Raw genomic sequence first — 19,115 nt, 5'->3', positions numbered from 1 at the left:
TGTCTAAAGGTGAGTCGAGAGCTCGTACCTGTTTGAAGGTGAGCTGGATGGCCTCGTATTTGCGCAGCTCCAGCACGTTCATGAGCTCCATGATGGACTTGTAGCCGCGGTCGAGCTCTTCCTGTCGCTTGATCAGCTTTTCCTTCTGCTCGGAGAAGTTCACAAACTGATCCAGGGCCTTCTTGTTGACGTGGCTGTACTTCTTCAGCTCTGTGTTGCACTGCTCCAGCTTACGGAAGAGCTGCAGCCCAGAAACAGCACACATGCAGGTGAATAACACACAATACAGAACACATGCATATAATATATAATACATCCATATTTATATTAATGTAAACAACTATCACCCACGTGACCATAACATGCTGCTAGAAACAAAGTAATGTAAACAAACAAACCAGCTGTATCCACATTAAGCACAATATTTTTCATGTAGACAATCATCTTACAAATGAGGATTGTTTGGGTGTTGTGTCACTGATGTTGTCAGATATGGTCTCCATCAGTTGGATGGAAAGTCAGTCATGCCCCTTGGCCATACACACAATCGCTGTGATCAGAGCACTTAGTGTTTTGCTATTGACGCGCCGTGTGTGTGTGTGTGTGTGTCGGATCACAGGAACAGCACTGACGGTGATGCGCTGGTCAGACCCTCAGCAGGCTGCTGCCCACAGAGCGGAGTGGACCGAATCTGGCCCGCCCCACGGGCTACTTGATGTTGCATAAGGCCTGGAGATATTTCTAGCATCCAAGAGAGAAGGTCAGGCTCCCTCCCTCCCTCGCTCGCTCGCTGGAGATGTGAACATCCCACTCGTCTCTCTTTCTCACCCACATTTTCCCTGGCGCGCACACACACACACACACACACACTCTCAAGCTTTTTCTCTCTCCCTCTTTCTCTCGTTCACACACACGGCTCTCGATCACTAGCTGTATCTTGGTCAAAGAGATGCTCAAGGACACATGCACTGTCACACACACACTTTTGAATCTCTCTCACTCACACACTGCCTTTCTCTCAACACACACACACACACACACACTTTTGTATCTCTCTCTCACTCACACACTGCCTTTCTCTCCTCAACACACACACACACACACACACACACACACACACACACACACACACACACTTAGGAGACCAGAGTGAGGGGCAGTGGGGGTCTGAGTCACCCTCGTGTGGGAGGGATGTGACACTGCAGCAGCGCAGCACAGATGATGACTACAGGCAGGAGAGGAGGAGGAGAAGAAAAGTACACCAGAGGAGACGGAGGAGAGAGATGCTGGAGTAGAGGGAAAACAGAGGCGTGGGGTGTGGAGGACAGCAGAGGAGAGGAGGAGGTGAGACAGAGGAGGAGAGAGGAGGGAGGACAAGATGAAATAGTAAAGAAGAGCTGGCAAAGAAACTCAACTAGAATTAGTTGGGAGTAGAGAGGATGAAGCCACTAGAAACAGATAAGGAGGAGGACATTAGAGCAGAGGAGGCTAATGAGGGATCTTAGAATGGAGTCATTAAAAAAACGCTGTGAAAGAGTCAAGACTAGAAAAGTCTATTAGAATGAGAAGAGGAAGTGGTCCTCCAACACTGAGAAAGAGGAAATAAAGTAAGAAAGGTAGCATCCTGGTACCGGCTAAAACAAGAGACCGGTTAAAAAATGCAAGGACGACTAAAATAAACAAAAAAATGTGAAGATGTGGATGGAATCTGTAAGCATCACCCGATGAGACAGGTGCAGGAATACAGAAACAAAGACTGGAATGAAACTGGGACTCAAGCTCAAGAAAATGGGAAAAAATTAAATAAATTTGAACGCATGAAGATGAGGGTGCCATTAGTGCAAATATGTCAGTCCGAATGCACTGACTAGTATAAATATGTCTGTCTCAATGCACTGACAGTGAACCCCACCTGTTTGAGCGTGAGTGTTTGGTACTTCTCGAAGGCCTCCTGTGGCAGGGAGCCCAGCTCGCGGATCTTCTTCATGCACTCCTCCTTCTTCTTGAGCAGCATGCCCTGCCGGTTGGTCATCTTCTCCAGCTCCTTGGTGTCGTGGTTGATGGCGTCGTTCTGCTCCTTCTCGATGTTCTTCCAGCGGTCCATGCTCTTGATGTGATCCTTGATCTCCACCTCCGTCTTGTCAATCAGGCCGTCCAAGTCTGGGATGGGTGGATGATGAAAGTACAGACACTCACAAACCAAGACATTTAGAATGTGTTTTCCCATAGAGAGGGGCCTGTATGCATGTTGCAGATCATCTAATACATTTTTTAGTCGCAATCATCTAAAACATTATTGATCTGAGCATTCCAGACCATTTTTGCTTCTGTTATTAAAGGGTGATATGGAGTTAGTAGGAGTGGAGGAGGAGGTCTTGTGATAAAAGGGTGATATGGAGTTAGTAGGAGTGGAGGAGGAGGTCTTGTGATAAAAGGGTGATATGGAGTTAGTAGGAGTGGAGGAGGAGGTCTTGTGATAAAAGGGTGATATGGAGTTAGTAGGAGTGGGGGAGGAGGTCTTGTGATAAAAGGGTGATATGGAGTTAGTAGGAGTGGAGGAGGAGGTCTTGTGATAAAAGGGTGATATGGAGTTAGTAGGAGTGGAGGAGGAGGTCTTGTGATAAAAGGGTGATATGGAGTTAGTAGGAGTGGAGGAGGAGGTCTTGTGATAAAAGGGTGATATGGAGTTAGTAGGAGTGGAGGAGGAGGTCTTGTGATGAAAGGCTGAGGCAGGTACGGTACCGTCCGAGCGGGCTAAGGTGTCCTTGATGCGCTTGTTGATGCCGTCCAGCTCAGAGGTGGTGGCCGTGAGCACAGTGCCTCCCTCAGTCTCACGCAGCTCATTCAGCTCCTGGGTGCACACACACACACACAAACAAACAAACAAACAAACATGAAGAGTCATAAACACACACACACAGTCAACACACACAGGACGCATAGCTGATGATGGCCAAGATGGCGGTCCGACTCACCTGCTCCACTTGGTCCAGACGTTTCCGCAGGTTCTCATTCAGGTACGTCTCCACCCTTGTCATGATGCCCTCCAGCTTAATCCTCTCATTCAGCAGCTGTCTGTTATCCTGTCATGATTCACAACACACACACACAAACAAGCATTACATAATCCATCATGAAATTCATGTAGAGCGCCAGAGCTCACTGCCAGACAAAGCCCTCCTCCACAAGGCAGTGAGTGAGTCAGGTTCATCTGCCTATCACCCTGATGGCCTACTGACACATGAGCACGACCTGCTTAATTAGCACCTTTCATTAGGTTATCACACACACACACACACACACACACACACGAACTAAACACACAGACACACACAGTCAGACTACAAAAAAGGCCTGCAGTTATGCAACTGATCATATTCCGTAGCCTCCCTCCACAGGCCATAAGGAGACAAAGGGAGAGTGTGAGGGTTTATCCAGGAGATGAGAGCGGGCCGCGGACTCCTGCCTCCCACACGCGTCTGCAACAATGAGCCGGGCCGAGCGGGTAAGGCGCTTTAGGTGATAATGGGGCACAGCTGTGTGCGCGTGGACACGCACGCACACACACACGCACACACACACACACAGACACACGGTGTTTGGTGGTGGGTGGTAAGCACGGGGAGTGAGGCTCAAAGAGCAGTGGGCTAGCGAAAGCTCTCGGCTGCAGAGGCCTCTCCACTCAAACGCAATCAAAGCAACACGCGGGCTTCCCCCACGCAGCGGAGACCTTCAAAGACGGCCAGGCCAAGAATAAGAACAAAAAATGTGTCACTCCCCTTTCTAGTGGAAAACTTTACATGTACAAAACTGGCTCTCACTGAAGTATTATTTCAGAAAAACTCTTGTTTTAAATACAGTTTTTCCCTCAGTCGCTTTGTTTTGTTTTTTCGCTTCGATTTCTTGAATCATTATTAATGTTGATGTGTTGCACAATAGAAACTGCATTTCTCAAAACTAGTCCAAACTGCACTACACAGTGAATTACCTGCAAAAGTGTGTAACTTGCTCAAAAGCAAATATTTATGCATTTGGTTTAACTAGAGAGATTAGAGTAGTAGATTATTTTAGATGATTCTGTGCGTCCCAGGATCCAAGATCTCTTAGTAAGTAAAATGTCTTCAATAACGTCCATCAAGCTGAACAACCCATCAGGCTGAACACCCAGCCTAAGTGAGGATGCTCTTTGTGGATTACAGCTCTGCATTCAACACCATCATCCCAGACATCCTCATCAACAAGCTGCTCTACCAGGGCCTCTCCACCCCCATCCGCTCTTGGGTAAGTGATTTCCTTACCAACCGCTCACAAAAGGGCACAGCAGCGTCTCTACTTCCTGAGACTGCTATACTCACTGTACACCAGCGACTGTTCCCCAGCTCATCCAACCAACACCATCATCAAATTCGCAGACGACACCACAGTCGTCGGTCATATAGTAGAGGGTGATGAGACACACACACTACATCGAGAGAAGCTGGCAGCATAGTGTCATAACAACAACCTCGAGCTCAACACATCAAAGACCAAAGAGCTGATCCTCGACTTTAGGAGGAAGCGGCAGATGGACCCACCGCCACTCCTCATAGGAGGGGCTAGTGCTGAGAGGGTCCACACCTTCAAATTCTTGAGGGTCCACATCACCAACGACCTATCCTGGACTGTTAACACCTCCACCATCATCAAAAGGGCACAGCAGCGTCTCTACTTCCTGAGACTGCTAAAGAGAAACAACCTAAGGGAGACACTGCTAGTGGCCTTTTACCGCTCTGCCATAGAGAGCATACGGATGTACTGCATCACAGCGCGGTGTGCAAGCTGCACTGTGGCACAGAAAAAATCCCTGCAGAGGGTCATCCGCTCTGCAGAAAAAATCATTGGCTGCTCTCTGCCCACACTGGACAGCATTGCCTCATCCCGTTACCTCAGCAGAGCAGAAAACATAATGAAGGACAGTCTCACCCAGGCCACGAAGACTTTCAGTTACACACACAGCCATCACAACTCTAAACACTCACTTACAGAAATAGGCCACTTTCAGTTACTGACTGGATGTGCAGGTTCTGACAACACCTTCCTGAGGGGAGAGACAGCTTTTCCCCCACAGCCATCACAACTCTAAACACTCACTTACAGAAATAGGACTTTATCATTATGAATGACTATCTTGCATTGCATTTGCACTTTCCAGCACTGTGACCTTTTCTAAAAAATAAAAAAAATCTATTTCAATACTGCTTCTCTGTGACCTATTATGTGTACTGTATGTGTCGGTATGGTTCTGTGTGAGAGTACGTTCTCTCAGACCCCATTTACATTTGCAGGGCTTAAAGTAAAGAAAATGTCTGTGCCTGAAGATATCAAGATGTCATAAGCCTGTAGGCATATAGCCTGTTTTCAATTCTAAAACAACCAAGCCCAAGCCCGTGCCTGAATTCGGGCACAGTGCCTGAACACTTCAAAATTAAATTAAAAAAACCTAAATTTGTTTTTCAAATGGGTCTTGGATGATCTGACCACAAATGGTCAGTTCTAAATACAAGTGTAAACAATTACCAAGAGGCATTGTCAGTGGCGTAACGAGCCAACACCGGGCCCATATGCAGGATTATCAAGGCGGGCCCCCCTTCTACAGCACGTGATAACGCAATGTCCACGAGTAGGCTACCATGAATAGGACATGATAGCATCCTTGAGACACAGCATATAAGAGATGAGATGACTGACAAAATCAGGAGTACGTGCACCACAAAAACAAAAATACTGGTGAAGGCGCACAACACATGAAAAAACACTGCTGGTGACGGCGCACTATACAGTAGCCTAACACATGAAAAAACACTGCTGGTTAGGCTACTATATGAAATTGCATTAATGATAAGTCATTATGTTATGCTAAATCGTTCATTTAGCCACAAACATAGCACTAGTGCATAATAGAACTGCCCGTCTGCACTCTTAGACTGAGCTGCACCCCTTACCAAAAAAAAATATATATATAAAACGCAATTTTGATATTCTTAGAAAGCGAAAATAGGCTATGTGTGAGCGCAGATAGGTGCGTCCGATGTATCAGCTGGAATAGTGATGTGAGTCGCCGAGCAGAGGTGATGGATGTCACAGGTGAGCTACATGAAACTTTGAGAATTCAAATTCAAATTATGTTAGGAAAAAACGGTGAGTATCCTAGTGTAGCAAGAAGCATATTTTTTCAATGTCATTAACGTGAACAATATTAGACAGCTAACCATATGTTGCATTTTTGCACGCGAAAATGTATAACGAGTCTATTTGATGGAAAATAGCCTACGTGAACTTTAAACCATTAAGATGGGCAATAGGTGAATAGGCAGACATCATTAGTCTATTAACCTAAAGGCTAATGAATAACTTTAGACAAGGTGCATTGCTCCTAAACTCAAACAAGTTTATTTATTAGGCCTACCTGGTTTGGTCCAACAAAGATAATCTTAACATGGACTATGCTGGGCTGTGTTAAGCTCTGAACAATGTCCGTTTTACAGTGAAAGGCCCGGTGGCGAGTGACGATTATAAGCCTAATTGTAAAGCAAAAGATTCACTGAAAGAAAATGCCATGTGGTACATCAAAATTTAGCAAAAATGTGGAGAATACAATACAATCAAGCATTTTGGGCAATGTGGAGTCACAAGCTGGCAGCAGATTAAATGCTCAGGAGAGAGAAAAAGACGGTTTTAAAAGGACGTGACCAAAGCGCAAGCCAGGTGATCGGCCTATAGGCCCGACAGTAATTGTAAAGCAATTTACAAAAGATTCACCGAACAAAAATGTTGATGTGGTACATGAAAATTTAGCTAAAAATGTGGAGAATGCAATGCAATCAAGAATTTTGGGCGATGTGGAGTGACAAGCCGGCAGCAGATTAAATGCCCACGAGAGAGAAAAAGATGCGTTTTAAAAAGACGTGCACAGACCGGTTTTAATACGTGCAGACCAAAGCTGCAGCAAGCAGGTGATATTTAGCAATTTGCGATAGGGGGCCCGGCCGTCAATCATGTATTTCCAGTGTGATGCGGGCCCCTGATTGGTCCGGGCCCGTAAGCAACCGCGTACCCTGCTTACCGATAGTTACGCCCCTGCGCATTGTGATCCGATCACTCAAACCCACTTGCCAAGGTTGTTTGTGACGCATTTGACCACATATCTTTTGAATACATGTGTAAACCGCAACATGTCTTGGCTGACTTGGCTCACTTGTGACTTGTGGAAAAAGGCCCTCAGACAGACACTTGTTCCCTGCTGGACCCACCTGCTGCAGCTGGCGGATCTCGTCGTTGAGGTCGTCGACGCGACGCTGGTCCTCCAGACTGAGCTGGGCCAGCAGGTCAGTGCCCAGCTCGGCCTTCAGCGACTCCCGCGTGGACTCCATGGCGTGCAGGCTGGCCTCCAGACTCTGCAGACTGCGTTGCTGTGAGAGGGGTGAGGAGGGAGGGAGGGGGAGGGAGATGAGAGATGAGAGATGAGGAGAGGTGACGAGAAGAGGGAAGGAGAGAGTGATGAGGGGAGGCAGAGGTGAAGAGAAGACGGAGAGAGCTGGGCACGGCTCGATGTCAGCTGTGTGTGTCTGATCATGGGGTTGACTCTCCACGTAGGGCACATAAGCAGAGGCCTGACAGCTCAGAAGCATGTCTCAAAAGCCTTGTTAGTGCACTCACAGGTCTACAGGGGCTCCGTGTGTCTCACCATGGCTAAAGTATTAATAGTGCAGTGGAATCAACATAATTACAGGGTCCCTGATAAAACTCCCTTAACCTGCCTTTAATCCGCCTTTAATCTGCCGGTATGTGGAAGCCAGCATCTTAATCCACTTAATGTTCCCTTGATAATTCATTTTACGACTGGCTCACACAGAACTGCTAAATGGGGGGTCATGTCACTGCATCTGCAAATCTCTTAACATCCCCTACTGTAATGCTGCCATGATCTGTCTATTTCTGTGTGTGATGCCTGTTTAAGGCATGTTGACAAGATGACTTTAGTTGAAAACCCTTGTTGTTGTGGTTCTGAGATTCCACTGGCAGAAAAGTGAGGTGCTATCCTAAGTGGTCCGTGAGCAGACATTGTACAAGTATTTGCAGTATTGAACAAACTTGTACAAACTTTTATGTAAATCCAAACAGTTCTGCAACACTGCCCGTGTAAACTATGCCAGTTTAAATTATATTAATCCTCTGACACAATAAGCAAGGTGCAAAGACAATAAGCAAGGTGGCTCATCGAGTAGGCCTATTGTGTAATATACTGTTGAAATAGGTCTACTCTTTTTTTAAGCTAGGTGGTCCGTGGTTTTTATTTATTTATAAGTGGTCCTTGGTCTGAAAAAGTTTGAGAAACACTGCCCTAGATAATGGAGCTACGCATCTAAATGATCAGATGTAAACGTAAACTAGAGCGCCTCAGACTCCGTCGGCCAATCACGTCTGGCCTACCTTTGGCATGAAGGTCTTTTCGGACTGCTGGCGCTTCTCCTTCAGCATCTTCATCTCGGACAGGATGCTGTCACGTGATGCCTTGAACTTCCTCTGCTGGGTCTCAATCTGCTGCATCTGGTTCATCAGCTGGTCGATCTCGTTGTTGATGCGTGCGTTGGAGTTAAGGGAGAAAACTACACGTCCCATCAGCCAACTGTACAAATGTGAGCTGTGTGAGGTGTGTGCACACAGATGGGCAACATCTTTATCGGAACGTCACATATTACCAACCATCCCGTATGTCAAACCTCTTACGTGTATGTGTCAGTTGATATTCATTTCTACACAAACAACAAGACGGCGGATTCCTAAAGAAACGCAAGCACCCACACCATAAGTTTATATAAATTAGCTATGTACCAAAAATTACATTTTACCGTGACTCGAAGAGTTGTAAACAGTGTTTTAAGGCTGCGTGTACAAATCCGCTTGGAGCTCCAGTGGAATTTTGAATTGCAACGGGAATTCTCGGGCTAACCGTTGATGTGCCGTGAGAAAGGTTGGGAATAAGCACCCACCAGCCCAGCACCAAACTCCGAGCGTGGTAAACAAAATTGGATATTTCAGGCAGTAAAAGCCCCGGTAAGAACCAAACTAGATTTTGTTCAAATCTACACACCAATGGCTACTGAAAAATGTAAGGTTAATTTATCAAATTTTATTTTGAAGTATTAAAAAACATTGTTGTTTTAGAATTTTCAAACGAAATGGTTGTTAATTGGCACGTTTACGATATTTTATTCATGGGGTAAATTAAGACAGAAATGGAAGACTTGGCTTACTGCTGACAATTAAGAAATGCAGAGGTACTAAATGCAGTGTCGCATAAGTCCTGTCTGAACAATTCACTGCACAATCACAACCTAAAAAATCGAATTAATTAAGGGCAAAGGCATTACTGTCTTACAGCCAATAGGAAAAGCCTAAGACGTCAACGTCCATACGTGAAGTAGCACGTATAGCAATCCTATTAAAAGGCTGGTCTAATAGTTTCAAAATGAACATGAAGTCTATGGCCATTAGGATGCAATGACTGGAGAGAAACTTCAGTGGAGCACGGCTAGACCATATTCACTAGATGGATTTAGGTCTGGTTGTACCAGGCTACCCATAATCCATCTGGAATGGGAAATCTACTGTACACCATTCCAAAAATCAACTCCAGGCAAGGAATGACAGTGAGAATGTGACCGAGCACCAAGACAGCACGGAAGCGAGGGGGAAGGAGTGAATCACTTTTCCCGATCAAAGGGCGCTGGTTCTGGTGACAGCGCTGCCGTGACGGCCCAACAACCGCTCGCCGCTGACAACCCAATTAACGGCAGTTTCCTGAGCGCGAAAAGACGACTGCCATCATGAAGCGCTCGCTTGGGGGGGAGCACAGGAAGAAGAGCAGAAAATAGCCCCTGACGACGCTGATCCCCCAGGAGGGCACTGCTGATCTCAAGAGCACAGGTGTGAAAGAATAAGCACACACACCACCTCACACACACACCACCTCACACACACACACACCACCTCACACACACACACACCACCTCACACACACACCACCACCTCACACACAACACCACCACCTCACACACACACAGAGGGAGAAGCTTTTAAATAATTGATTGCTCCAGTGAGTCACCGCTGCGATCCACATATGGCGGCGTGTCATCAGCTCGTCCACCCACCCACACACACACAGTTAACGACCCACCTGCTCAGAATAGACACGCTATCCACACACTAGCAGACGGCAAACACACACACACACACACACGTCCCCCCCCCCCCCCCCAGATGACTCATACTCTACGAGGCTCTCCACCTCCAGCAGGGCACCTGCACTTTGCTCTTTAGCGCCCAAACGCCCTGATGTCATCAGCCTCGGAGCAGGAGCAGCGCAGACCGAACGCTGGCAACAACCCTAACCCCTCCACCCCTTCACTCCACTCCACTCCACTCGTTCATTAGGGCCAAGGTCAGCCATGTCAAGGGAGGGAGGAAGGGAGGATGAATGGAGGAAGAGAGGGGGGGTGGATAAAGGAAGGGCTGGAGAGAGGGATGAACGGAAGAGAGAAGGAAGAAATGGATTGACGAGAGGAAAAGAGAAAGTAAGACTGGATGGGGGAAGGGCTGGATAGAGGAGAAGGAGGGAGGGGTGGATGAGGGGAATAGAGAGAGAGAGAGAGAGAAGGAGACAGAGAAGGAGAGAGAGAGAGAGCGCATGTGGTGAGGGGGCAGAGGGCGTCAATCTGACTCACAAAGCAGATGAATCACCACCCCTCTGTTTCTGAGGCAGGTTACCATCACACCTGCTGGTTTAGTCAACGCACACGGGCAAGTGCAAGCGCTGTGCAGAGACCAGGACCACCGAAGGTCATCTGGGCAGCCAGATTTACTTTTGACCGCAGTGGGTGGGCAAACGGTTTGGCATCACTGCACAATGATGCTCACTGGCTGTGACAAACTGGTCCAACTGTTGTGAGGCAGTCAACAGCCAAATCAATCATTCAGATTTACCCAGGCAGAAAGACCTAACTGACATGAGAGCCACTCCAACTTTCAGTCAGTCATCGCTGCATACTGTGTGTGTAACAGACTAAATAAATGAAAAGACTGTTGGAGCATGCATGCATCTGGTCTGCACAAGCATTATGTGATCACACTGCGTGTACACATGTACTGAACATCCACAGGCATACATACATAACTACAAATTGTGTGTGTGTGTTTAATGTGCTGAAGGATATGTTCGATGTTGCGGCGCAGGTTCTCGTTGAGTTTGGCCTCCAGCTCGCTCAGCTCCTCCTCAGCTCTCCTCATGTCCTTCTGCAGCTCCAGACGCGACTTCCTCGTGTCGTAGTAACCGCCTGTCAGCGCACCTCTGCTGCTCACCTGGTCACCTGCGTACGCACACACACAAGCGATATGAGCACTGTATACACAAGTATTTCAATCTTGAGTGCATCCATGTAGCACATATTGGGCCCCAACACTGTGAAGACATTTCTACGATTACCCTCATCATAGACAACATAGTGAATTTGACGTTTCTCCATTGTTGCATACAGCAAAACAGAATCTTTCTCCATCCTGGTTATGTCATTCCTTGGGTAAACTGGAGATGCAACCCTAAACCTACTGAACACCTTCAGGCCCATGAGTTTGAGCAGAATTCGAGCATTGGCATCACAGCGTATCTGGCCGTACCCTCCAGAGTGATGCAGTCCATGGTGAAGGCTCTGGCCAGCTGAGTGGACACCTCCATGCTGCGGCAGATGAGGGTCTTGCCGAACACGTGCTTGAAGGCCTTGTCAAAGTTGGTGCTGTAGCGCAGCTTGCTGATCATCGGGATGGCATCCTGCAGAGAGAGAAGAGAAAGAAATGCAGTCTTCCATCTAGCGCACACGAATCAACACATTTCTTTATTTTTACAGCATCGAGTCAACAAACAGGTAATCTACATATATATATATTTGTTAATTTATGTTGTTATACTTCATGAGATAGCAGACAGGCTCAATTAGGGTATATATTCTGTGGTGTCCACACCAATCGAAAACAGCAGCCTTTACACTGCAAAGTAAGATTAATGCAAGTTTGGGGGAACAGAGAGAAGATCTGGTTTGGAAATCATTAATACTGCTTTTTACCAGAGCAAAAGGGTATTTGTTATAAACCAGCTTGGATTAAAGGTCGGTGTGTGTGTTTGCATACATGTGGGAATGGTATTTTAGATTAAAGGTAGGTGTGTGTGTTTGTGTATGGGCATGGTATCTTAGGTTAAAAGTAGGTATGTGTGTGTGTGTGTTTGTGTATGTATGGGCATGGTATCTTAGGTTAAAGGTAGGTGTGTGTGTTTGTATACGTGTGTGCATGGTATTTTAGGTTAAAAGTAGGTGTAGGTGTGTGTGTGTGTGTGTTTGTGTTTGTGTATGTGTTGGCATGGCATCTTACGTTGGTCTCTGGGTAGGCAGTGTCGCGCACGTCCAGCTTGCTGAGGGGCAGGAAGGTGACCTCTCCCGGCAGATTCATCTTGTTGAACTCCATGAGGATCTTGGTACTCACCTCGTCCGTCTCCACGATGTGATAGAACAGCCTGAGCAGGGCACAGAGCGGGAGGAGAGAAACATCGAAAACGAAAGTGTGAAAGACAATAATGAAAGAATGAGGGTGGAAGAAAAGAAAAGAAGAAAAGAAAAGAAGAAAAGGAAAGAAAAAAAAAAGAACGTCGATGCTGAAGACTCATAGCCGCCTCTCCTGGGACACAGGAGTCAGATGATGACACATCTGCCAGGAAAGCAACAACGGCTGCACATCCAGTGAGTCGGTCAGTTTAATCAATACACTCAACACAGGGCTACTCAACAGTGTGAAAAATAGCAAACTGGGTATGAGTTTGAGGAAGGCTCATTTTACAGGGAGTATACAGTATTTTAGGGTATCTTTTGTGTAGAATTTGATTTCTCTGCAATGGGTTTTTTGAAACTCTTCATGTAACCTTCATACCCAGACTGATAACCTTTCATATTCAGATTTACAGTATTCAAAGTCTGCTGCAAATCATCCAATCTTGACTGGTGTGACCAAAACTGAATTTTTTTTCTTCTTCAATGCTGGCACATAAAAAAAACACCTGCATCCACCCAACAGCCCATAATACCCCAAGGGACACGTAACCCTGCTCACCTGGTTCCCGCTGTAACCTCCACACAGGTGTAGAATGCTGGCTCACACTCAAAGTTGTTCATGACGATGCCGTGGTAACCGTTGATGACGTGCTGGTTGATGCCTTTGCGGCGGAAGTGCTCCAGCACCTTGTTGATGCTGTCGATGCCGTTGAGGATGGCCTGTGGGGCGAGAGCAGAGCACCACCCTCACGGTCATTCACTGGCCCTCACTCAACAGTGACAAACCAAACAGGAACCCAAGAGATAACATCACTTTAGAGCAGCGGTTCCCAAACTTTTCCCCCCGCGTACCACCGCCTACATTCCGACTCGGCTCGCGTACACCCACCATCCGACACATAAACACATAAAAACGTAACGCATTCTATAACACCCACCCCCCGCGTTGACAATATTTGTCCGTTTCCCGGTTTTAGGTGCGTGCATTTGGTCAGTTAAAAAGTTATGAAAAGTAGCCTGCATAGTAGCCTAACTACATCCACATACAATATCTTATAATAGGCCTACAACAACGCCTGACAAGGATGTATTCGTTTGGACAACATTAGGCTATACAGCCTAGAAAGGCTAATATAAACTTAGGCTACCTTTAGTTTGTTAAATGTAAAGCCTAGCTTAATGTTACCTTTCTTGCCCATCTGAAATAACTCCTAGCTTTGCTCCTTCCCTCCTTTCTGTTTTCAAAAACCTGTTATATCCGCGAAACTTTCCCCCCACGGACCATCCAACGCATTCAAAAGTAACGCATTCTATTAGCTATTCCAGGCGTCATGTTTAATAAGCTGCCCTTTTTTTGATGAACACATACAGAGTTTATAAATGATATCCTTTAATTTCATGTTTCCATATCATTATGACCTGATTCGAAATTATGTATTTATTCATGAATTAATTACAAAAGATTTAAAATGTTCATTTTACACCTGTCCGCCATAGCCCTTTTCATCTCGCGTACCCCCTAGAAGCGGCTCGCGTACCACCGGGGGTACGCGTACCACAGTTTGGGAATCCCTGCTTTAGAGTGTTTGGAGGTGAACGTGAATGCTTTAGCAGACATGTGACAGTGGTAGTAGGTCAATATGTTTTCACACACATTGTCGACATTGAACCTGACTGATGGAAGTGCGTGTGTGTGTGTGTGTGTGTGTGTGTGTTACACGTCTCTCCTGACCTTGCCGGTGGCAGCACGGAGCAGCTGCTGTTTCTTCTCCAGGTCCTCCCTTTTGGCAGCCAGGGCCTGCTGCTCAGCATTCTCCTCTCTCCACAGGTAGCTGTGAGAACACACACACACACACACACACACACACACACACACACACACAGACACAGAAATACATTAAACACAGGCCAAAATATACCTTTATCAACTTAACAAAAGAACGAATATATATATTACTCAAATGATGACACCTTTATCAGGGTATCTGCACATTTTCCAAGTGCAAATTTAAAGACTTTTAAGACCTTTTCAAGACATCTAAATGGAAAAAATAAGACTATACCACGGCAAAAAGATACATACAACAGTAGTTTTGTATATAGTTTTTTATAGTTTTTTTTTTCCCTACTAATTTTAACCCCCACCCCATTTTGGATGTCTACAGAAGTTACCACATATATTTTGGCGAAAGAAAAATAATTGTGTGTGAATTACCTTCACAGCTATAAATGCCCAATTTTAGGGTCTGGGCTGCTTGCTTTTGAAGCTGGCTGTACATATCTGGTTGTGCTTACTGGCTGAGGCTGACTGTTTTTCACCGGTGTCTGTAGTAGCCTAGGCTACTTGCCAAAGACATGTGCACTGGACTGGATTCCCTTCAATATTTTTTTCAAAGTTAGACTAAGCTATTTAAATATTTTAATAAGCCTACTTTATATAATTTACTATGTGCATCTATTGTCCCATATGCAACACAGCAAATTAAAGTTAATCCACAACTTACATTTTGCATACCAGTTGTATCTAAACCAACCAAAGCTTGACTGAAACATTGTTAAACCATTGACTTGTTTTAAATTAATTAAGAGACAGGTCCTCCTCGGATCCTGCTGAAAACTGCTGGTTTCATCTCAAGCATGCACGTATTATGAACGCACGTTATGTCGCTGACATTAAAAAAAAAATGCAGCTATATTTCACAACTTTTGCGAAGTAGGTCTACTGGGAATGGCTGGCAAGCAAGCTGCTGACAGATATTACAGGTATTATAACTTAGACAGATGTTTTCTTCCCTAGGCTAGGCCAGCAACACACGCTGGAAAGATGCAAACAGATCAACTTAACATATACAGTATTTCCTCCTGATTGCGAAAACGTTTGTTTTCTTTTTCTGTCAGTCCGTGGTTCCTTCGCAGCAAATTATCAGACGAGTGACAGAAGCACTGCGCATAATTTGACCAGCAGTCTTCGCGTCCATAGTTTGTGAAACCATGATGCCCAGCGCAACTCCAAAAAGGACAAATGAGCGTCCGGCTTGAGGCTGCGCCGGACAGGACTTTTAAAATCCATAGGCTATGTCCTGCCTAAATTCGAACGCATGGCCACCCTATCGCTAACTGGCTTACCAACTCTTTCTCTACCACTCACGTAGGCTACCTGCGTATGTCTCAAGCCTCGGCTACACCACGAAAACGTCAGGCATATTTGTACATATTATTACCGTTTTCACACCTTTAACCACACCCGTGAAAAAGTAGCCGTATAGTCACTTATACAATTGCGTTTTAAATACACGAAAAACCGAATGGAGATATTTCACTCGCTCTCTTGCACTCGCTGACGGTCCCATACGCAAATTTAATACCTCCCTTTCAAAAATTCAAGACATCCCAGACAATTTAAGACTTTTTTAGGCCTTAAAAACCGAAAGTTGTATTTAAGACTTTTTAAGACTTTTAAGGATCCGCGGGAACCCTGCTTTATGCAGAAGACAGAAAAATAGTTCAGAGAAATGCCTACAACTGTTCGTAGTACTGTACATCACCTTATCTTATCAGAAAGTCTTCATCGGTAACAACTTTGTTTGAATCGCTTCTGCTCACACATGCAGAGACACACGAAGCACCGGTGCCCAGGGTTAAAACAGCAGGGGGTGGAAAGCAGTGTGCTGCTTCAGATCGACCTTTGAGAACGTGTTTGATGTATTCTGAGACTTGAGACATGAGACCTGAGACTTGTTTGTGTTGTTTTTTTATTTAGAGGGGCATAACCACGTAAACGAAAAAGCGATCGATGGGAGAGAGATGAGCACATGACTCATCTCCCTGGCTGCCCATGTTCAGACAGACACGCTGACAGATGGGGGGGGGGGCTGAGTCACAGAAAGACTTACTTTCTTTCGCTCTGCAGTTCATCCTTGCGGTTCTTCACCTCGTAGTACTTCTTGTCCAGCTCCTCCACACGGGTCTTCACCTCGTTCAGATCCTGATCCAACTTCTGCTCCCCAGCAAAGACGAATAAAATGATCAATAAACATATACTACACAATTTCTAACAGACTGACAAACATTTCTGGCCATGTTGAGTTTGTGTCAACAGTATAAAATACAGACGTGTCCCTCCATACATACTGACTGCTACCTCAAAGTGCAGAATAAAGCTTTTGCATTATTGTGCAACTATTTTATTTTTTATTATGAACTATTTTCTTTTGATGATCTGAATCATTGTGTCCTCAACCTCTACTCTAAGTGGACATCAGCAGCACAGTGCAGATGGTGTCTGTCTGTCGTACGTACGTTGTACTGCTCCACGTTCTTCTCCTTGTTGGCCTCGGTGTCCTCCAGGTCTTTGTGGATGGCGGCGATCTGGCGCTTCTTGTCGTTGATGGCCTGGTCCAGAGACTTGAGCTCCTTCTTGATCCACTTGTCCCTCTCCTCCTTGGAGGTGAACTGGCTACCACGGCCCTGCTTGGCGTACAGATCCGTCCGCTCCTGGGTGGCCTGGGCCAACCTGACCAAGGGCAGAGAGGGATCATGAGTAACTGTATAAGACAACACTTAATTACGTTTTTTTTAAGGACACATCTGGTAATGACATGACAATCACCAAGGCACTATTTTTACAATCCTGCTGTTTTAATCCATTTACATTTCTAGCATAAAAGGCCACACATGTTACCGTATGGAATCATAGACCTCTGACCTTATTCTCCCTGCTGAGCTACAGGCAATTTGCACACCATCACTTAACGTCACTTAAATGACCAACAGCAGTGGACAACTACGGCCAGTGGTCATTTGAGGGGCATCATGTGGCGTCCAGGTGTGGCACTGACCTGGCGATGCCCTTCTCCTCGCGCTCCTTGACGGTGTTGAACTTGGGCTCGGTCTCCTGCAGCTCCTTCTGCTTCTCCTCGATCTTCTCCAGCAGCTTCTGACGCTCCTTCAGCAGACGTTTCTACACCAGCACACAGGGAGATACACAACCGTCAGATGGGGGCGGGACACACACACACACACACATACACAACCATCAGATGGGGGAGGGACTAGGGCTGGGCGATATGGACCAAAACTGATATCCCGATATTTTGGGGCTGATTGGCGATATACGATATCGATACGATATTGATATTTCAAGCAGAAAGAGCGAAGTGCTTCATATATTCACTCAACACAACAATTATGACAACACAGCCATTTTTAATTATATTAATTTCAGACTGCTCTAACAGAGCTGTGCAAAAAAGTGTAAACAATAACATAGGCCTACAATAGGCATAGGCTACAGTTGCTCTGATAAAGCTGCGCAAATAACAAAAGACCAAAAGTTGACCCTGACTGACAACGCAGGCCTACATTGTACTGCACAATGCAATAGGCTATTTTGGGCACAACAATATTGAAAAAACCTGCGGTTTTGTCACACAATGCAGTTTTTTTACCTGTAAGGGTTTGATAGGGCCTAGATGACAAGCAAATGTAGATTATGATGGCCTAGACATCAACAACAAAAAAAGTTTTAAAAAATTAGGCTACTTAAACAACGTAACTGAGTCACTCATCAAGAGTGTGATAGACGCTACCGTCGTTTTGTATGCGTTCATTTTTGCATGTTCCGGTTCGTAAGAAAAATCCCTATGCACGATTGAATGGGGTTTCAGGAATCATAAAAAATGATGCCCTAACTGCTCGCAAGTCGCGTGCATATCCTCTTAATAAAATCAGCGTTTAGGTTGCCTCCCTGAGGACTTTAGATCTGCTACTGTCGCTAAACGCAAGCATTCATCAGTGTATTTAAATTAGCTAGGCTATGTACCAAAAATGACATTTTACCGTGAGTCGAAGAGCTGTAGCTGCTAAACAGTGTTGTAACTTAAATCTGCGTGTACAAAACCGCTTGGAGCTCCAGTGGAATTTTGATTTCACAACGAGAATTCTCGGTCTAGCCGTTGATGTGCCGACGGAATAGGCATCAGCACCAACCTCTGGTAAACAAAATCTGACTCAGTGTCCGTCATGTTTGAAAGTTTGTAGTGCTGCGAGGGAGAACGTGCACACGCAAGGGGCGCAGTTGAGCAGAGCTGCGGCTATCTGAATGGTCTGAACACAGAAGAGCAAGTGGCTTTGATAAAATGGCCCATTATTTGACATAATACCGGTATTACGATATTGTCTAAACTACATATCGTTTTCAAAAATATATCGGTCGTAGTCGTAATACCGATATATCGCCCAGCCCTAGGAGGGACACACACACACACAACTGTCACACATGGGAAATCAGGATTCACACTTCATGTCTGAATTGTCTTGGTAAAGACAGATTAAAAGAAAAGAAAAAAAAAAGTGTTAAGTGGTGTGCAGGCGGCCTTGTGTGTGTGAGATTCACAAAGCACCTAACGGTAGTGACTCCAGGCCAGTTTGCCAAATTAGAACACTAGATGCAACACTAGAGTCTGAAGAAAAGCAATACACCAT

The 19,115-nt window shown here is 45.6% G+C and overlaps 1 protein-coding gene across 1 annotated transcript in view; it reads right to left on the bottom strand.

Annotated features, from left to right (window-relative positions):
• smc3 (structural maintenance of chromosomes 3) overlaps positions 1-19,115 on the bottom strand; it is a 38,043-nt gene that overhangs the window by 12,158 nt on the left and 6,770 nt on the right. The window contains exons 12-25 of the mRNA XM_076293342.1: positions 17,471-17,592; positions 16,932-17,145; positions 16,526-16,629; positions 14,365-14,464; positions 13,192-13,352; positions 12,460-12,601; positions 11,713-11,863; positions 11,255-11,405; positions 8,470-8,623; positions 7,290-7,448; positions 2,976-3,083; positions 2,743-2,851; positions 1,913-2,160; positions 29-241 (exon numbers count right to left, since the gene is read on the bottom strand). Of these exons, the coding sequence (XP_076149457.1) occupies positions 29-241; positions 1,913-2,160; positions 2,743-2,851; positions 2,976-3,083; positions 7,290-7,448; positions 8,470-8,623; positions 11,255-11,405; positions 11,713-11,863; positions 12,460-12,601; positions 13,192-13,352; positions 14,365-14,464; positions 16,526-16,629; positions 16,932-17,145; positions 17,471-17,592 (2,136 nt within the window). The remainder of the gene's footprint in view (positions 1-28; positions 242-1,912; positions 2,161-2,742; positions 2,852-2,975; positions 3,084-7,289; positions 7,449-8,469; positions 8,624-11,254; positions 11,406-11,712; positions 11,864-12,459; positions 12,602-13,191; positions 13,353-14,364; positions 14,465-16,525; positions 16,630-16,931; positions 17,146-17,470; positions 17,593-19,115) is intronic.

Source organism: Alosa pseudoharengus, unplaced genomic scaffold (genome assembly GCF_046254945.1).
Source record: "Alosa pseudoharengus isolate Yale_2024_CS ecotype anadromous, Long Island Sound unplaced genomic scaffold, YU_APseudo_1.1 YU_APseudo_1.1_scf_1, whole genome shotgun sequence".
Classification (NCBI taxonomy): Eukaryota; Metazoa; Chordata; class Actinopteri; order Clupeiformes; family Clupeidae; genus Alosa; species Alosa pseudoharengus.
This window is presented reverse-complemented; position numbering and strand designations above follow the sequence as displayed.